The following is a 17535-nucleotide window of genomic DNA, read 5'->3' as shown; positions in this document are numbered from 1 at the left end:
AATAAAATATTTTACTTAAATCATTTAATTACTAGGAAGTATTTCTTCAACTTTATTTACTGAAGTAATAGATTATATAAAAGAAATCAAAGCATTTTGAGTTACAGCAAGAGATAGTTACTGCTAATTTAGCTGAGCTCTTTCTAGATCTTAATCTACATTGAAATAACCTCTAGAAAGATTTGAAAATCAGGGAGAAGTAACTATACATCCTGCACTATAATGCATCTATCTGTATCTAAAATAGCAACAAAAATAAATGCAGTTCCATATGAGCATCTCTACATGATACACAAGTGCTTTCATATCAGGAAAAACTAAATTAGATGTGCATTCAAAGGAAAAGAACATGTGAAAACAATTATGAGAAATTCTAGAAAAGTTTTCTTTATTTTTCTTCATTTTCCAGACATTGCTAGTAATAACAATCACAAATTTTAAATCCACATTTATATATAGTAAGTAAGCATGAATTGCTCATGAACTGTACTGGTGATGGCATTCAGGTACTCGTGATGGCATTCAGGCCTCTGCGCACAAAACAAACAGCAGGCATAAGGATAATGGCACTTGACTTCTCAACTCTGTTTGGAAGCTCACTGACACGAGCAAGAGTCTCAAGTTTTTCCTTCAGAAAACTGCCATAGTTGGTTTAGCTTTTCCTTTTTATGACAGGGCCCTTTATATATCCTACAGATTTTCCACATAGCTTTCCAAGTGGCTATACAACAGTCACATAATACTGAATTTAGAACAATTCCACAGAGAGGCTTTATTCCAGAGAAATAGGAAGTTGTCACATATATGCAAAAAACATCTGTGCTTAAAGATTCAAGTTCTGAATCTTTCCATAAGAATTCCTGCTTTAATACAGGAATGTGTATTTATTAATGCCCTTCCTGCCCCTCCCCCAAAGAACCTAACAAGCATCAATAGACAAAGTGCCAACTTTTATATGCAAGGATTGTAGATGTCAAACCAGGCTTTCAGAACAGAAATTCAAGGCAAACATCAGCTTACTACATTTTATTTTATTCAGCCTCTTAAGTAGAAACTCAAACTTTCAGACTTCTGTCCTTTCAAAATTCATGCTTTTAAATCTTTCTTCAAGCACATCAGAATCTTCATCATTGTCTGTACTACTGAAGTTTGCTTCAAAATCCAGTTCATCCTCCAATCCACTTCTCTCTTGGCCATTTTCAGTAGCCTCACTCTCAGTTCTGTCTTGTCCTTTATCAATCCTACAGAAAGCAAAATGAAGGTATCACCAGGCTACTTTTGGAATTCATTTTTCTCTTAAATAAGAAAGGAATGAAAAGTAGAATATGTTACTTAGGACAGGAGTGACAACTTAAAGTTACTTTCATGTTAAATAGAAAGGACAGTAAGAAAAAAAAGTCTCTGAAGAAAAAAAAAATCTGTGAATAGGTTGACCAACTAAACAACTGCTGGCCAGCTGACAGGTACTAGTAAATGAATTCAGGATGCTCAATAAAGATAAAACTACTAAATATATTGTAGCTACTGAGCTCAACATCAGCCCTTGTTTAGTTTACTTCTGTTCACTAGTAACTGAATCATAAAATGACAGACTAAATGCAAACAGTAAATTGGCTTATGCATATTTTATGGTGCTCTATCCATTTTAAAGTGCTTTGTTCTGAAGGAGGAGATGCAATTTACCCTTTGATATTACCATAAAGTGTCTTATCCAAGTAAGAATTATTTGGCCTAGCCACACTAACATCAATAGGCATTTCACCCTGGCTTCAGCAGAGGAAACTGAAGCTAATGACTCTTAATGACTCCTGTCATGATTATTCAGAATATGGGCATGAAGTACGACAGCTCCTAGGCAGTTTCCAAACGTGCTTTATTAAAAGAGGAAGACAGAAGTACGGTACTGAAGGTGTGTGATCTAAGAGCTACTTACGGAATTACAATTTCTTCTTCCTTTCCACATTTAGCACAGATTCCTAGTTTACAAGCACAGGGTCGGCAAATAATATGGTAAGGATCTTTTACAGCTTTCTGGAGGCATTTGACACTGTGAAGAGAAAGAAAACAGCATTAAAACACTATTTGTAGGCACTTATTAAACATTCTATGTTCAAAGACAATATAAACTACTGTATTCTTCTGAAGAGGCACTGTTACAGTCAATTTCATATGAAACAATTGTTTTTGATGCTTGCTAAAACACAAACAGCATTGCCTACTTTCCTTCTCCTTTAACTTTTTCAGAAATAATTTTTAAAACTAGAAACAAAAAAGAAACATAAAAAGTAAGAATTTTTACATTCCAAGTGGCAAAACACTGATCTTTCCATTCATTTCAACAGGCTGTTTTGCTTTAGAAGCTGCATAACTTTTTCCTCTGGCTTAACAATAAAAGAAAATCAGAATACAGTACAAAAAGGCACATGCACTTTACAAATAAAGGCTTTCAAGCCAAACAGTATAATGTCTTCCTCTTGAACTTCTCAGAATATAAACAAAGCCAGTGCTGGAGTTTGCTTTCTAGGAACATAAGTCTGCACGAAATGCTGTTCTGTTCTAAAAAAAACCAACATAACTAACCAGAGATTTTCGGCTGTGCTTTTCGAGACATGATAAAACCCCATATATTAAATCATTTCTAAATTGCTATGGCTTAATATTCACCTAGTATCTTTAAAGCTTTGTATTTTTGGAGAGCAGAAACCAAAACAATATATCGCATGGTATGTGGCTGGCCTAAAGATACCCTTCCTTGGTTCTTCAGGCACTCCAGGTCCATCAGAAAGGATTGAGCATACAGCTCTCAACAGCAGATTTGCAGACTTGGCTAAAACAGGCTGAAGAAAAATGTCAAGTGTTTTTGTATGCCTTATAAGGAGAAACACATGAACTAGCATTTTCTGAAACAGAATTTTGACTTGCTTTCTCAAGTTCCACTCCTGAGCACTATCTTCTTCTTCCTATTATCTTCAACTAGGCTCTGCAGAGTTTTTATGTTAAAATGCACATATCCAACTCTTCATGAAACTGTGAATTCACAAGAACTTGGGGGCTGACCTGCTGGAGAGCAGCTCTGCAGAAACTCCCAGACTCTGAGAGTCCTGGTAGACAACAACAACAACAGTAAGTCAGCAAGAAGACCAATGGTATCTCGGGGTGCATTAGGAAGAGCGTTGCCAGCAAGTCGAGGGAGGTGGTCCTGCCCCTCTACTCAGTCCTAGCGAAGCTGCATCTGGAGTACTGTGTCCAGTTCTGGGCTCCCCAGTACAAGAGAGACATAGAGCTACTGCAGCGAGTCCAGCAGAGGGCTACTAAGATGAGGAAGGGACTGAAGCATCTCTCATATGAGGAGAGGTTGCGAGTTCAGCCTGGAGAAGAGCAGACTGCAGGGGGATCTTATCGATTCGTTCCAATATCTGATGGGAGGGTGTAAAGAAGATGGGGCCAGACTCTTTTCAGTGGTGCCCAGCAATAGGATGAGAGGCATGAAATGTGGGGAAGTCCATTTGAACACAAGGAAAAACTTTACTGTGAGGGTAACAGAGCACAGAGGTTGTGGAGTCTCCTTTCTGGAGATATTCAAAAACTGTCTGGATAGGGTCCTGGGCAATGTGCTCTAGGTGACCCTGCTTGAGCAGGGGGGTTGGACTAGACAATCTCCAGAGGTTCCTTTCAACCTCAACCATTCTGTGATTCTGTGATTATTGCAGGACACATCTGACAAAAGCAAACTGTGATTTGCTTCATGTTTCTGGTCTTCCCTCTTCCTCAGTAAAAAACTACAGTGAGAGCTCACTGAAAATACCTGTTTAGTATTTCCCCACACACACTCAGTTGCAAAGACCAGGAGTGTCTTACCAAACAGTGGCATTATCAATGCAAAGTAGACAGATTTTTTCTTTAAATACTTTAATTTGTAATGTTCAAATATGTGAAATAGAAGTGAACTAGATCTTGGGATAATTTGTGGTTGCTATACTAAAAATCATGATTTTGACAATGTTAAGAAAAAAGAAAGGTCAAGTGCATGGAAGTCCTTCATTTTCACTCTCCAATTTGAAAAATTCAGTCTCTTATCACACGACGGTTACTTTCTTAAATACAACACAGACATAATCTAGAAGCTTCACCCATTGAAATTCTTCACAATCTTGTCCTTCCTTTTGTCGTGGGGTGTGGGGTGGTTATGTGTTATTATGGTATTATTATCTCTGGGTTTATTGCAAACAGATTTACTGAAGAGGTTATACAGTGCAGTCATAGCAAGCAAATCTTAATGCACATTCATTATTGCCTGAGTCTCGGTTTCTTACCACTCCAACAGTTTCTCATCAGAGGTTCTCTCTGATGAGTAACTCTCAAGTAACCTTGAGAGGAGTCCTAACTCTAGGGGAGATTCACCACCACGCAGCCCACGGCCATGCAGCAGAGCTCCACGGGCTGCAGCACTATGTATGGGCATGGAGTTTGACTCATGGTCATACAATATTTGGTGAGGAGATACCCCTCTTTGCTGACCCCATGCCACGCTGGGGAAAATACACCCCTTTTGGCTGACCTCATGCCTTTTTCTGGCCTCACCAGTTGCAATCAGTATCGCCTAGTTCCTCCTGGTCAGCCCAGGGCGCTGTCAGTTATTTGCGGTCAGCTGGGGCCTGAGATAACGGCGGGAGGTAGTTGCGCTCCACCACACTTTGGGCCTGAGATGGCCAGGGTGGGGGGATAGTTGCGCTCCACCACACTTCTGCCCCATGACCATAGTCAAACCTCCAATGCTTTCACAGAGTGGTGGCGTGGTCACCTCTTGCCTCTGTGTCATAAATATATACAGTGGTTATTTCCTCTCTTATAGGTTTACTCTCTGGTGGAGCATCTTCCTCTGGTTTGGCCGAGGGAAGAGGCTGGTATGGGAGTGTGAGGACTTGTTTCGCTATTACCAATTACCACTTATTACTACCATTACAATAATAATGGTTATCAAAACAGTGAACAATGGCTGGAGTAGGCTTGCAAGCCACCCCAAAAGTCAGAAACCCATCAGTCCAAATAGTTGATTTAGCCATGATGAATATATTCTATCCTGTATGCTTGCAGAGTCAGCTGCTACTTGGCAGATTCACGTAATTTTTAGGGAGAGTGGCTGGGAGACATTGGGAATGTGCATGCAACAGTCTTCACTGGAGACATTCAAGAGGCACAGACTCCTCCCTCCTTCAACAGCATGAGGTTCACAGCAGTTTTCAATTGTAGTGTGATGTGAGCGATTGCATCTCCAGGCTCACTTAGGAGAGTTAGGCTGTTCACTGTGGCTTTAGCCAGTATTTCTACTTGATCAAGTGTTTGCACTAATTGTTCTTGGGTTTTAGCTGATGCAATTCCCCAGCTGAAATATCCCTCTAGTCCCCAGAGCAACTGCTTCTGAACCTTTTCTCTGTGTGACAGGTCTCACCTTAGAGTTGACCTTTTAACTCATCCCCACTTCTGAGAGGAAGGGAGGCCTGGATAATATGACTTAGGACAGAGCAATGGGATAGCTAATGAGCATTGTACCCCAACAAGCATAGCAGGGAGTAGGGTATATAGCGTGCAGTCTGAGCATGCCCAAACCATTCCTCTTGGGGCTGGCACAGTTGCTTTTTTGTATTCAGCTACAAAGGTCCTTTTCCCATCTGTGAGATAAAAATAATCTCTGAAGAGTTTCTTGGTGAAATTAGGTGCGAAGCTGTTGGCACAGAGACAACCTTGCACCAGCACATGCCATAAGGGGGGAAAGGTCATGAGCAGATGGAATGAGGCATTACAAGGCAACAGGAATGTGCACTTCCATTCAGGATTTTTGGGAGGGGGGCTGCGAGAGTGTTTGGGTCCTCTCCAAGCATGTCCCCACAATGATCCTCTTCCTCCCCACTGACATGATTTTGGGCAAAGGGAGAATTTAGTTTGTTTTCCTTCTCCTAGTATCCTCCGAGTTCCATCCTGACCGTATATCAGACACTCATGTCCTTTGACTTTAGGGCATGCCGTACACCATGGGGCAAGTTCTTCTAACCACTCCCATTTCAATGAGTGATCTTCTCGACTCCATTGGTCAAGAGCACAAGGCAGCCCCCATGGGAGGGTAGTGCATGGGATGGTGGTCTTCCTTCCCTGTGCAGTACCATTCAGGTACACACCTTGGTCAGTGCAGGTTTTACCTTTCAGCCATAATTGTGCCATGGTGGGTCACTGGCTTCCAGCTGGAAGACAAATGACCCTCCTTTAGCCCAAGTATTATTTAAGTCCTCCTCTAAATCTGGGAAGTAGAGGCGGATGGGTAGCGGGTTTCCCTCAGTCAATCCCAGGTTGTTTAAACAAGCTGCAATAGAGGAGGTATTAATATGGCAGCCAAAGAGTTGTATTTGTTTTACGATTACATTACATTTGAACCGCTCGTTTTGTGGGGGTGCTCCCATACCATCAGTAACAAGTACTAGCGTTATCATTCTTCCCACTATCCTTATCATTTGGAAAGAATTCATTTCGCACAGGATTTCCTCAGGATGAATCTGACTTTTTTTCAGGGTAGTACTTCCTCAGTTAGAGGTTAGCAATCTGGGAAAAAAATAAGCAGTACTACTAGTTTCAGTCCTGCCAGTAGGATTCGTAGCTTCAGCCCTCGCTTACTAACCCTGTGAAAATAAGAATAGTGTATCTTGGCCAGGTGAGTCCAGATGGGTTACCCCTTAATGACTGGGATACAGCCATCTTTTAGTAAGCCAGAGACGACTTATATTCTAACTCCAGTTAGAATATATTTCCACCCCATGGCCGTACGAGGCAGGGGCCCCACATAATCAATTTGCCAGGTGGTCCACAGGGACTTCCCTGTTTTCAAGGGCAGTGCTGGTTGGAGAGCTGCACTTCCTGCTTTCAATCTTAATCTTGTACTATGTTGTGGGCCCCTCTCCTGGCTGCAGCAGATAGAAGATCTGGGGACATGTGAGTGATTTTAGAATTTGGCAGAGGAGGGGCAATCCTCAGTAGCCTGATTCGGGTGGCCTTGCTGTCCTCCTCTCAGCCTATCTGCTGGGGTGTCCCAAACGCCCAGGTACTACAATTCAGGAGTAACCATTGTCTGCCCCATCAAACCCCAAGACATTGTCCCCACTCTCGGTGACAGCCAGCTGGCACAGGGTTGCTCACTTCCCGTTGGGGAGGTGCAGATAAGCTCTTGCTACTGGGCACGCTTCTCTTCCACCAGTGTATCCAAGTAGTCGGACCTGGTGCCTCCTCATGGCAACACCTGCCCTCTTTGCTGCCACCTTTGAGAGTGTGGACACCTGAGCCCCTTTGTCAATAAGGAATTTGGTTGGGATTTGATGAATCCCTGATGCAAGATAGATATGGGGTCCTTCCATGGAGTCCAGAGGCCAGATAGTGTTTCATATTAAAAAGTAAAACATCTCACAAGCATGGGAAATAGTACAAATGGACATTCCTTCCCTTTTAACCTACCAAAAAGCAAAATAAAATGCAGTCATTCAGGGAGCTGCACATGTTACATTTAGAACCTCTTCATAACTCTTCTATAATTTTGTATTTCAGAAGTACATAACTGAGAAAAACACATATATGGAAAGAGAATGAGAGTGACAAAGCTGGCTGTATCTACACCACAGCCAAGCTCTTTGAGTTTAGCTTCATTGTTAGGCCTGTGCCTGCAGCCACAGAGGTAAGGACCTCTATAGCTGAGCACGTACAAGAAAGGGAAGAATATCCACTTAAGAAAATTAACCTATCACATGCCTATAAATTATTTCAAGGTATTTATTGTTATGTACTCGTCCAAAAACACCTAATACAGCTCTGTATACAAACAATGCCAAACATTTAAAATTTAGGATTACAGTTTCATGTAAGAAAAGAAAGAACATGCTAGGAGATACTGAAACACATGTATTGCAAATACTTTATACGAATAGAGGTTCTTGTAATGCTGAGAACAGTGCTGATGATGAGTTTTGATAGGGCACACAATTAAGAAGTCCTTCCTTGCCTTGTTTCTCTGCCAAATAGTCTTTCTCAACTGTGAAAATCAGATTTGTGCTTTCCTCTAATATTGACTTAACACATAAAGTGTTTAAAAATTTGGTTTTATCTGGTTCAGGTTTCTCTTTTTGTTAAGAAGGTGCACTGACATGCTTACAGGTCCACAGTGAGTATTAAGAATGTTCAAGCATTTTAACAGAAAGCAGAGGGAATCAATTGCTTTTCTACTGTGTTTTCTTCTCAAAACTTTAAGATGGAAAGATTAATGAAGTAGAAGATTAATGTTGCATTTATATTATCATTTCAGACTACAAATTTGAAGAATGTCATATAATAGCAACTACTGCTTTGGAGTTTCCCAAACCAGAATATTCTCTAAGAAGTTCAGAAATTATATTGTCAGTGATTAAGACAAAGTACCTTAACTCACCATTTTTTGGGTTTTGATAGTAGTTTATACTTGCTGAATTTTACCCGCCACTCCAAGATACCCTTACAATGCTGACATACTCCATCATGAAGCTTGGCATTTATTTTCTGAAAATAAAAAAGAAAAAGTGAAGAAAAATGTTTTTGTGATTCATACAGTATTTGGAAAGATGTTGATTGATATTAAAGTAAGCATTCCGTATATATTCATATATATTGCTAGTAGTAAATTTATACAGCAGGAAGAGCAGCAAGGTAGTCTTCTTCAACTATCAGTAATAAATAACAAAAGGGTTTTTTTTTAATTTATAATTATGAGGTCATTTCCATCTCTAGAGATTTTACAAAACAAATATCTTCAAGTAGAAATGGGTTGTGAAATACACCATTTTTATTCAAAGACAACAGCTTAAAAGACTTAACATTTAACTTGTTATTGCTCAAGCTATTGTTACAGTACATAAAGTGGGTTGCCTTAGGACTTTTTCTCAGAGCACAAAATAGAATTGATACGTCATTTGCTGTCAAACTATTCAACATCTTTATCATCATAACCTTTCCTTACTACAAAGTAATACATTTTTGCTCTCAAGTGCATCAAGTCATTTAAACCACGGTATATCCTCAAGACAAGGCAAAATTTACTGTAGGATCTTCTGCAACATTTTGTGTTTAGTCTCCTTGAGAATATAAAAGGTCAACTGGCTGCCACTATCTGCACAAGAAAAGTTATTTGGAGAACAGGAAACCATACAGTTGCATGAAAGAACATGCAACACGTACCAATTCAATCTACTTTTTTTTCTTCTTTCTCCAAAAGTGCCAATGGCAATTTTAACAGTAACTTTTAACAGTAACTGTTCCCCCCAAAAATTCTATTGCGCCTATTTTAATATAGTCTAAAAAACAGCAATTGTACCAAAATTACATGATTGTCATAGTCTAAAAGAACATCCAATGCTCAGAACACCTAGGACTTCTTTGGGACAGATTCTGCATTAAGTTTAAGGTTTAGATTATTCTCTTACAGATACATCAAAAAGTTTATATATGCATACAGCAGCTTCTGAAGTAATTGCCTTTTATGACCCAGATCTTACTGCTCCACAAAATGCTACTTCAGTACAATAAAGAAAAGAACAAGCCTATCTGTAAAAATATAGTCTTTATTTTATTCCCAAAATGGCATGTGGCAGAAGATATACTGCTTAGGAGTGAGAACATACCATAGGACTTGGTTTCATTGTTTCTATCTTTACTAAACTTCAACCATGCAGTATGAATTTTCCCATGCTTCACTTACCTGAAACTGTGGTGCTTTTTGACTGTTTCAGTTAAAAGACAGTTATTTTTCTTGCAAGTGACTGACAGAGTTCGTGTGTTAAAAGAAAAAAAAAACAACAAAAAACCACAGGTTTTGCAAAATGCTTTTGCAAAATGCTTAAGGCAGGGGGTGGCCATGATTCTGATGTCAGGAATGTATTATGAATGAAATTTTTCAGAAAACACAAACTAGCTAACCTAGAAACTTTCTGAGGGAAGAAAATCATTGGTAAGTTCTCACATATATTTGTTAAAAGGCTGGCAGTTCAAAGTTCTGTCAGCAGTGACTGTGCTTCATTCTTTCAAAATTCACATAGTTTGAAGATAAGCCTTCTTTTCAGTGCTTAAATAGCACAAAGTAAGACTCCAAGTAGCATGGCCTGAATAAACATCTAATAACCTGCAAATTCGCCTGAACTTCCCCAGTTCTCCCTCTTGCTCTACTGATTTGCATTAATTAGTAATGCAGGAGGGGAGCAAAACACAAACACTGTAATTTGTATTCCCAGAAGCACTTTACTGTAATTAGCTATTTTTAGTGTCGTTAAGGAGAAGCCCAATAAACTTCAAAAGACTGCAGTAGTTTGAGCTGAACACAGCTAGTTGCTGCTAAGTGATGTCTCTAAACAGGGAGTTAGCCTCCTTGCCGCTAACTAACTAGTTTCCAATAATAGATGGTGGCATCCCAAGTGGAGACGGAAGCCCTGTTACTAAGTGATGACACAGAGAGGCTCAATGTGCCACATACTTGGCATGCAAGAGGCCACGCTCAGAAGGGCTGCATACGGCACAAGCAATACAGAAGAATTAATTTCCTTCAAACAGGAGGTGAGAGTAATTCCTATTTTAAAGTTTGTCAAACGGGTAGCTGATTAAAAATCCTTCTTAAAAATAACTGTACTAAACATTAGTTATGAAACACGGAAATACGAATAACCCTTATCAGGAGACCTTTATAACGCCTTCCCGCCCTGCCCCCCAAATGCTTCTCATATGGCTGCTGAACACAAACAGTGATGAATATTTTCATCACAGACAATTAAAATGAAGGCCATCCCAAATTCCTAAGAGGCCTTTCCATATTACTCATCATACAAGTCTTCTCTGTGCATGGCAATACCAACATTCACTTTACTGGAAGGCCAAGAGGCTACTATGCAGCATAAAGGCTGTTTTGGGTTTTTTGCTTTTTGTGTGTGTGTGTGTGTGTGTGTGTGTGTGTGTGTGTGTGTGTGTGTGTGTGTGTGTGTGTGTGTGTGTGTGTGTGTGTGTGTGTGTGTGTGTGTGTGTGTGTGTGTGTGTGTTTAACAGCACAGCCCTGAGTTCTCATCTGATGTCCTCATCCCAGAGATCAGTGCTCCCTCTATGTTCTTTAGCACATTGTTTCACCAACAAGAAAAAGGCTTTAAGACGAATAACACACAAGAAGCTATAAAACAAAGTAAAAGAAAGCTAATGTAATTCAATTTCAACAACAGTCCCACTAGCTTAAAGAAAAAGTCGGTCAATCTCGGTCAAAGCCAGTCAATGTATTCAGATTATTTAGACACAGTCCATTTCAGTTTATTCCGCCACGCTGTCCATTTTCTTGGTATGACCAGTGACACTTCAAATATTCAGTGAAAATCTAAAGAGTAAGAATACTGACCAAAAAACTAACAGCTATCAGCTTATAGACTAAAATCATGAAGAGAAATGAATCCAATGATATCAAGTCAAACTTTTACTTATTACCTTGAATCCCTAAGAGACATTATCATACTCCGAAGTGCTAGATACCACTTTTAAGCCACCAGCTTGATTTGACTAAGCCACTAGCTTCAGGGAGACAATTCAATGAAAGTGAACATTCCCTATGGGAACTGTGGAAAAATGCAATTTAAGTAGAGGACAATGCTGTAAGAGTGAAGCCGGCTTGTACTCAGATGTATTTTTGAGTAATAGTGGAAGTGGTGACTAAATTTAGAAAGATTGGAGAGCTAAGGGGCCAGCTTTATCCCATGTACAAAGATGTGAGAGCTTGTTAAGAATTAGAGCAATACTGTCACAGGAACTACGCAAGGATGCTCGTGCTTCTTGGTTCTCCACCAAAGTCCCGTGTACTGCTCTCGTGCATAGCATTTGTAAAGATTCAAAGAGGAATTTAATGAGTAGAAGAGTTAGACTGAGAATAAAGATAAGATGGAAAAACGAAACTCAAAATTCAGTTACAATGATTCCTAAGATCAGAAACAAAAAGAAGAGCAGTTCCTAACCTCCCCTACCCATTTTGTATTAGAACTCACAACAGCCACATTGTGCTAACAGTCCTCCTTCATAACTAAGACAAGTAGCAGATAAAAAGAAGAGAGGCCTTTATAAACGTTTAAGATAAGTAATAAATACAGAGACTGCCCTCAAAAATCCAGATTCAGAGATTCACAGGGTGAAATAAAGACTGCACAGCAGTAAAAACAAACTCTTCTAAGCACTAAATAGAATGATCGAGTATACAACACTAGTAATTACAGTTATTTAAGTTATTCTTCAGGAAGAAAATGTTTTGTTAGAAGGCAGTCTCAAGTAGATTTAATAAAATGTCTTGTTAAATCACGAACATATATCTGTTATAGAAGCTCATCATTCTTAAAAGAAAGGATGCTGTAAATGTTATAGTACTACTAACAAAAGATCAGGACACCAAATTAGACTGTATCTATTATAAAAAAATCACATTTATGTATGACTAAGATCCTCCCCCAGGCATACAGACTCCTGGACTTATCTCAACACAATCAACTGTAGGACAACTCCTACTTAGAAATACAAAGAAAACACATATGATGTCTGCTCAGAAGATAACAATTGAAAGAAAGACTACAGCTTTTAAGTTCTAATTTCCTCCTTCTAACAGGCACATGTACAGCATACTCTCTTCCTCCCCTTCAGCAATTTCCTTTATTTTTTATATGGTGTTGGCACTTTAAGTATGGAGTGGTGTAGTTAATTATTGGCTCAACACAACAGAATATGAAAGAGACTATGACTCTTACCATCCTTCACTGGTTGTTGATTTAGAAAGTCAATAGAGGAGGATGGACTGATGTAAAGTGAGCAAGCAGGAAGCATTTGCTAAGTTTAACCTTAATTTGAAAGTCTTCTAAGTTTATTTTGCTCAGAAAAACATAGGTTTGTGTAAAAATCATAGGAAATTACAAATCAACTTGTTTCAGTAATAGTAACATTTAACAAAATTCAACATTTTCTTTTGACAAAAAGTATCAAATCGCTTTCAAAAGCAAAGCATGCTTGAAAAAGCAAAGTCATCCATAATTAAAGGTTTGAATCAACTGCTTTTTCAGAATTTTAGAATTCATAAAAGTATATATGAGAATGAGCTCTCCTAACAAGCAGGAAAAGAAACTTTCCTGCTTTCTCAGTTCCCACTCAGAACGATGAAGGTATTCGTTAAAGCAAAGAAATCTCCCTGCTACTCATTTTTCCTGCTAACATTCACTTTTGATTTTATATATTTTGTAAACTTTCATATATTCCTTTTTTCCTTTTCTTTCACTTATTCAAGAGGTTGCTTTCTTTTTAACAGTTAAAAAGAAAAAAGAAAGTTAAAATAAAAACAGACCTGAACAAAGGTTGTCAATTTTCTTTTTCTATCAAAACTTTTTTACCCAGGTAATCAGCTCTCATACACAAAGATATGATAAGACTCATGGTCTGAAATGGATTTCTTAGTATAAGAATTACCTTAACAGACTGGAATCTCTGTTTATCACAGCAGTTTCTTTATGGTTTTTACTCTTGTTTCCCTGTTGTATTCAATAGTTCTTCTTTCATCTCTCCCACTGTTGTACTTCCTTCAAGGACAAACTCAGCCAATGCTTACATTATTTCTATATATTCTCCACAGAAATGGCAACATACAATACAGACATATATACATAGTTTTGAGTACACAGTCACAAAATATTCCATGTGTGCATTATTACACACTGACAGGTCACCTACACCAACAAAACAGAATCCTCTCTATGCCCAAGTAACCCAATATTAAGTCATTTAACAACCTGCCAACAGCAGTTCAGAATGTATTAAAATAAGCACACACACCTACACCTACTAACTTGGCACACAAAATAATCCCTAGCTTAAGCTAGCATTAAAGCAACCAAAAGCTAATGATGGGGTTTCACAGAAGCTTCACTGTCTGTTTGAAAGTTTCTAATTATTTGTGCACATACATGTATTTTAATTCACTGTATTAAAAGCAGAACTCTAGCACTGAGGACCCATCAGCGGTCTGTTCTGCTGCAAATTACCATGATGCCAATGACATGCATAAACTTCCTTGGCAAAAGCACATGTGATATTGCTTCAGTCAACATGGCTCGGTGCAGAATTTCTGAATAACCATGCTTCTCAGAAAAACAAAACTCCACTCGTGAACACCAGAGTTTGATTACAAAGCAGATAAAGCAGAATAGCACAACACAGAAGATGCCAAACCCCATAATACAAGATGGCAGCTTTTGGGGGGTTCTAATAAACATTTCAGACAGAAATAAAGTCTTCTAAAGGATTCACTTGCTCACATATTGTGCAAGTATTACTTCAAATTCCACTTTCTACACAGACACCAACATTATGGTAAAGCTGAGGTTCAGAGCTAATAACCTCTGAAACTTAGGGAAATGTAGACTATCTGGGGTGTATATCTGGAGTGTATTTAATGAAAGGAAAGAAATGGAAAACAGATTAGTCATCTGGGTGTAAATATGAATCACTTTGTGGTTTACCATCTTATTACAATGGAGTTCTAAAAGTTCTTGTTGAATGCTGCTTGCTTTCATCTCTAGAACCACCTTCACTTCCAGTTTCCCTGTTGACTTCCATAATATACTTTATATAAAATGTATATTTATATAGCACAGTGTATATTCCTCATTTCAGTGCCACAAACAGATGTTCTGAGATATACCATGTGTAAAGCAAGCAAGTATCCATAAACAAATTCACAGATTCAAAAACTAACACAACACAGGGTGCCTTACCCAGTCTGGCTCTTCCTACTTCAATTCAACCTAGCACGCAAGCTTTCCCAGCACTGCTGTAGGCAGTTACCCAAATATAGTACAGATGCAGTGTACCTTGCTGCGAGGGTGTTTCACCTCAACTTGCCTAACCTCGAATAATGCCATAGTAAAGATGCATCATTACAGGAAAGACAGATGGATCTGTCAGCATGTCCTGCAGGTAATCACATCTATGCTCTTTAAGATTAGAAAAAGGATGGCAAGGTCACTGTCAGAGAGAGCATAAAACCTTTAAAATAAATAAATAAATAAAACACTGGATAATGACTGCCAGCAGGGAAAAGTCAAAAGACTATTAGATCAATTTCTTCTGCAGATATTCCTCCACTGAGAGAAGCAGCAATAGCACTGCAAATAATGACCTGATTGCCACCCACAGAACAACCTGAAGCTAGAGCAGTTCACTCCACACTGCTAATGGAGTGCATGAATGCAGCATAACATAAATCTTAAACTAGTAAGTGTTCTGCAGCCTTGCAAGATAGTTTTGAGATGCACAATGTTTAACAGTAGTCAGAGGCAGGTCATAAATCTTAAATGATTTTTTTTTAAGCAATGATTTGCAGATCAATCCTCTTTCAGTAGCTCAAAACATTCTTTCAATCATGGAAAGGTAGGAGAGAAGCATGTCCACTCCTGCATCAGTCCTTATGATCAAACTGATAGTATTTCTTCCTTCTCCTCATCACGGCCTGAACGTCCATGGTACATCTGATCATTCAGGTCTACATGTATATCAAAGAGACACAGGAAAGAGATGCAAAGCTCAATGTTATCAATTCTGTATCTAAACTATAACATTAAATGCCACCTAATCTTTGTTAGTGTAACTTCTTTTCAAACTTTCTAAATAACAGGATCAGGCCTAGTTATCATTGCAGGCAGACCCTGCTATATCCCTTAGCACTAGCTGCAAAAAAATTGAATTTGCATGTGAATGTGTGCCAAATGAAAATACATCATTCCCCCTTCTTCTTTTACCCCATGTTATTTTACCCTGTATTAGGAAGCGGCTTCTTCAAAACCCTGCATTCAGCCATCTCCAAGAACTGCAGGTACAGAGGAGAAGAAATAATTTGCTTGAAACAGAAGGGAGAAAGCTGCAATCCCATATCACAGTGAATGCCTACAGTGAGCCTTGGCTACTTTGTTGTTGTTAAGTACATGGTACTGTGTAGCCAGTTCTACATAATATTAAATATTAAAAGAAAATCCTCTGTGGTTATTAATAGAGTACTTGAGTTACAAAACTGATGTTGGAGTTCCATTTTTCTTAAAAGACTTTTTTGACAGACTGACTCTCTAGGATACTGTGTGTGTGTGCGTGCGCACGCGTGCAGGGCAGACAGGAAAACATGTTCCTATCAGAGATCATGTAGTGACACACAATAAATAATACCAGCACTGCTTGGAGCCCTACAAAAGCAGCCTGTTCAACCTGTGAAACCAGTCATACAACCATCTAAAACAACATTCCCTTCTTGGTGCCACTGCTTTGATTTTTTACTTTCTTCCCCTCCCCCAATTATTTCATTTTGACAACCCAGTCAGGTTCACTTAAAGGGATACTGACATAACAGCAATAGCAACAGCATCAGATAAACCTTTTTCAGAAAGTTCATCTTCTGTTTTATTCCTATTTTTCGGTTTAGCTATGAAGACAAAACATCCTGCTTTATTGTTACTGCTCAGGCACACTTCTTGGTCTTTGCCCTCTCCCACACTGCTGTTATCACAACTACAAGCATATTAAGCATGTTCCAAAAATATACTGTAAACTATTTCCTTTTCCTCGCTTAAAAACAAAAGAGACAAGAATGGTAATTTACAACAACAGTGTGAAATATCAAACCAGGGCAACGTGTGTAGCAAAAGTGCTAATAAAACAGCTGAAGACACTCTTTATGTTTTTTTTCTACCCAGAAAACATCTGAATATATTTTTTTAAGCCTTAAAGGAAACGTGAGTTTAAGTTACATCAAAAGTATGAGAGAGGAAACTTGCTATTTATAGGGAAAACGAGGTAAACTGCAAAGTAAATTCTCAAAATGTGAAGATGCCTGAAGCAACATCAGATAGCTGTGAACTCTGAAGGACAACACTAAACATCTTCCCAGAAATCACATTAATAACACGGCAGGAAACGTTTACCTACTACATTCACTGCACAGCAGCAAATGTTTTATTTTTATCTTTTTAATAAAATTATTTTATTTCGAACGGTTTGACTTAACTCTCCGGCTTAGGCCTTTCCACTTCACAGACGTGTTTCAAATATCGTAGAGGATATTTGCGTTATGCTTTAAGACCGGGGCCCGCTGACAGAGAGGCGCCGCGGCAGACCCGTTAGGGACCGCTCCCTCAACGCCGCAGTGACTCTCCTGAGCTGAACCGAGCCGAACCGAGCCTCCCCCGCCGCCGCCAAGCGTCAGCGGGCGCCTAAGGGCCGGCGGCGGCCCGCCGTCGCCGCGGGGCGGGAGGGCGGCGCGGCGGCGGGCGCGGCCTACCTTCCGCCGGGCGCTGCTGTCGTACTTGTCGTTGCGGAAGCCGTGCGCGTTCTGGTGCCGCTGCGGCCGCCGCCGGACCACGTTCCCCCGCTGCGAGCTCATCCGCCGCCGCCACTTGCCCCGGAACCGCTCCGCCCCCGCGGCGGCTCTCGCGCCGCCCC

The 17535-nt window shown here is 39.5% G+C and overlaps 1 protein-coding gene across 1 annotated transcript; it reads right to left on the bottom strand.

The window, feature by feature from the left end:
• Nucleotides 1-361: 361 nt before the first annotated feature.
• CZH9orf85 (chromosome Z C9orf85 homolog) lies at nt 362-17534 on the bottom strand. The gene is made up of 4 exons (XM_064501214.1): nt 17375-17534; nt 8459-8565; nt 1934-2047; nt 362-1241 (listed from the first exon to the last, which is right to left on the bottom strand). The coding sequence occupies exons 1-4, from the start codon at nt 17474-17476 to the stop codon at nt 1064-1066; spliced, it is 501 nt and encodes a 166-aa protein (XP_064357284.1). The 5' UTR covers nt 17477-17534; the 3' UTR covers nt 362-1063.
• Between the last annotated feature and the right edge of the window lies 1 nt (nt 17535).

The sequence above is a fragment of the Dromaius novaehollandiae genome, chromosome Z (assembly GCF_036370855.1).
Source record: "Dromaius novaehollandiae isolate bDroNov1 chromosome Z, bDroNov1.hap1, whole genome shotgun sequence".
Taxonomy (NCBI): domain Eukaryota; kingdom Metazoa; phylum Chordata; class Aves; order Casuariiformes; family Dromaiidae; genus Dromaius; species Dromaius novaehollandiae.
Note: the sequence above shows the minus strand (reverse complement) of the source record. Positions and strands in the feature narration are given on the sequence as shown.

Coding starts and splice junctions, on each gene's coding strand:
- CZH9orf85 (XM_064501214.1), bottom strand. CDS start 17,476: ATGAGCTCGCAGCGGGGGAACGTGGTCCGGCGGCGGCCGCAGCGGCAC. Junction 2,048..8,458: donor CTATCAAAACCCAAAAAATG/GTGAGTTAAGGT, acceptor TTCTCTTCACAG/TGTCAAATGCCTCCAGAAAG. Junction 1,242..1,933: donor GAAGAAGAAATTGTAATTCC/GTAAGTAGCTCT, acceptor TGCTTTCTGTAG/GATTGATAAAGGACAAGACA.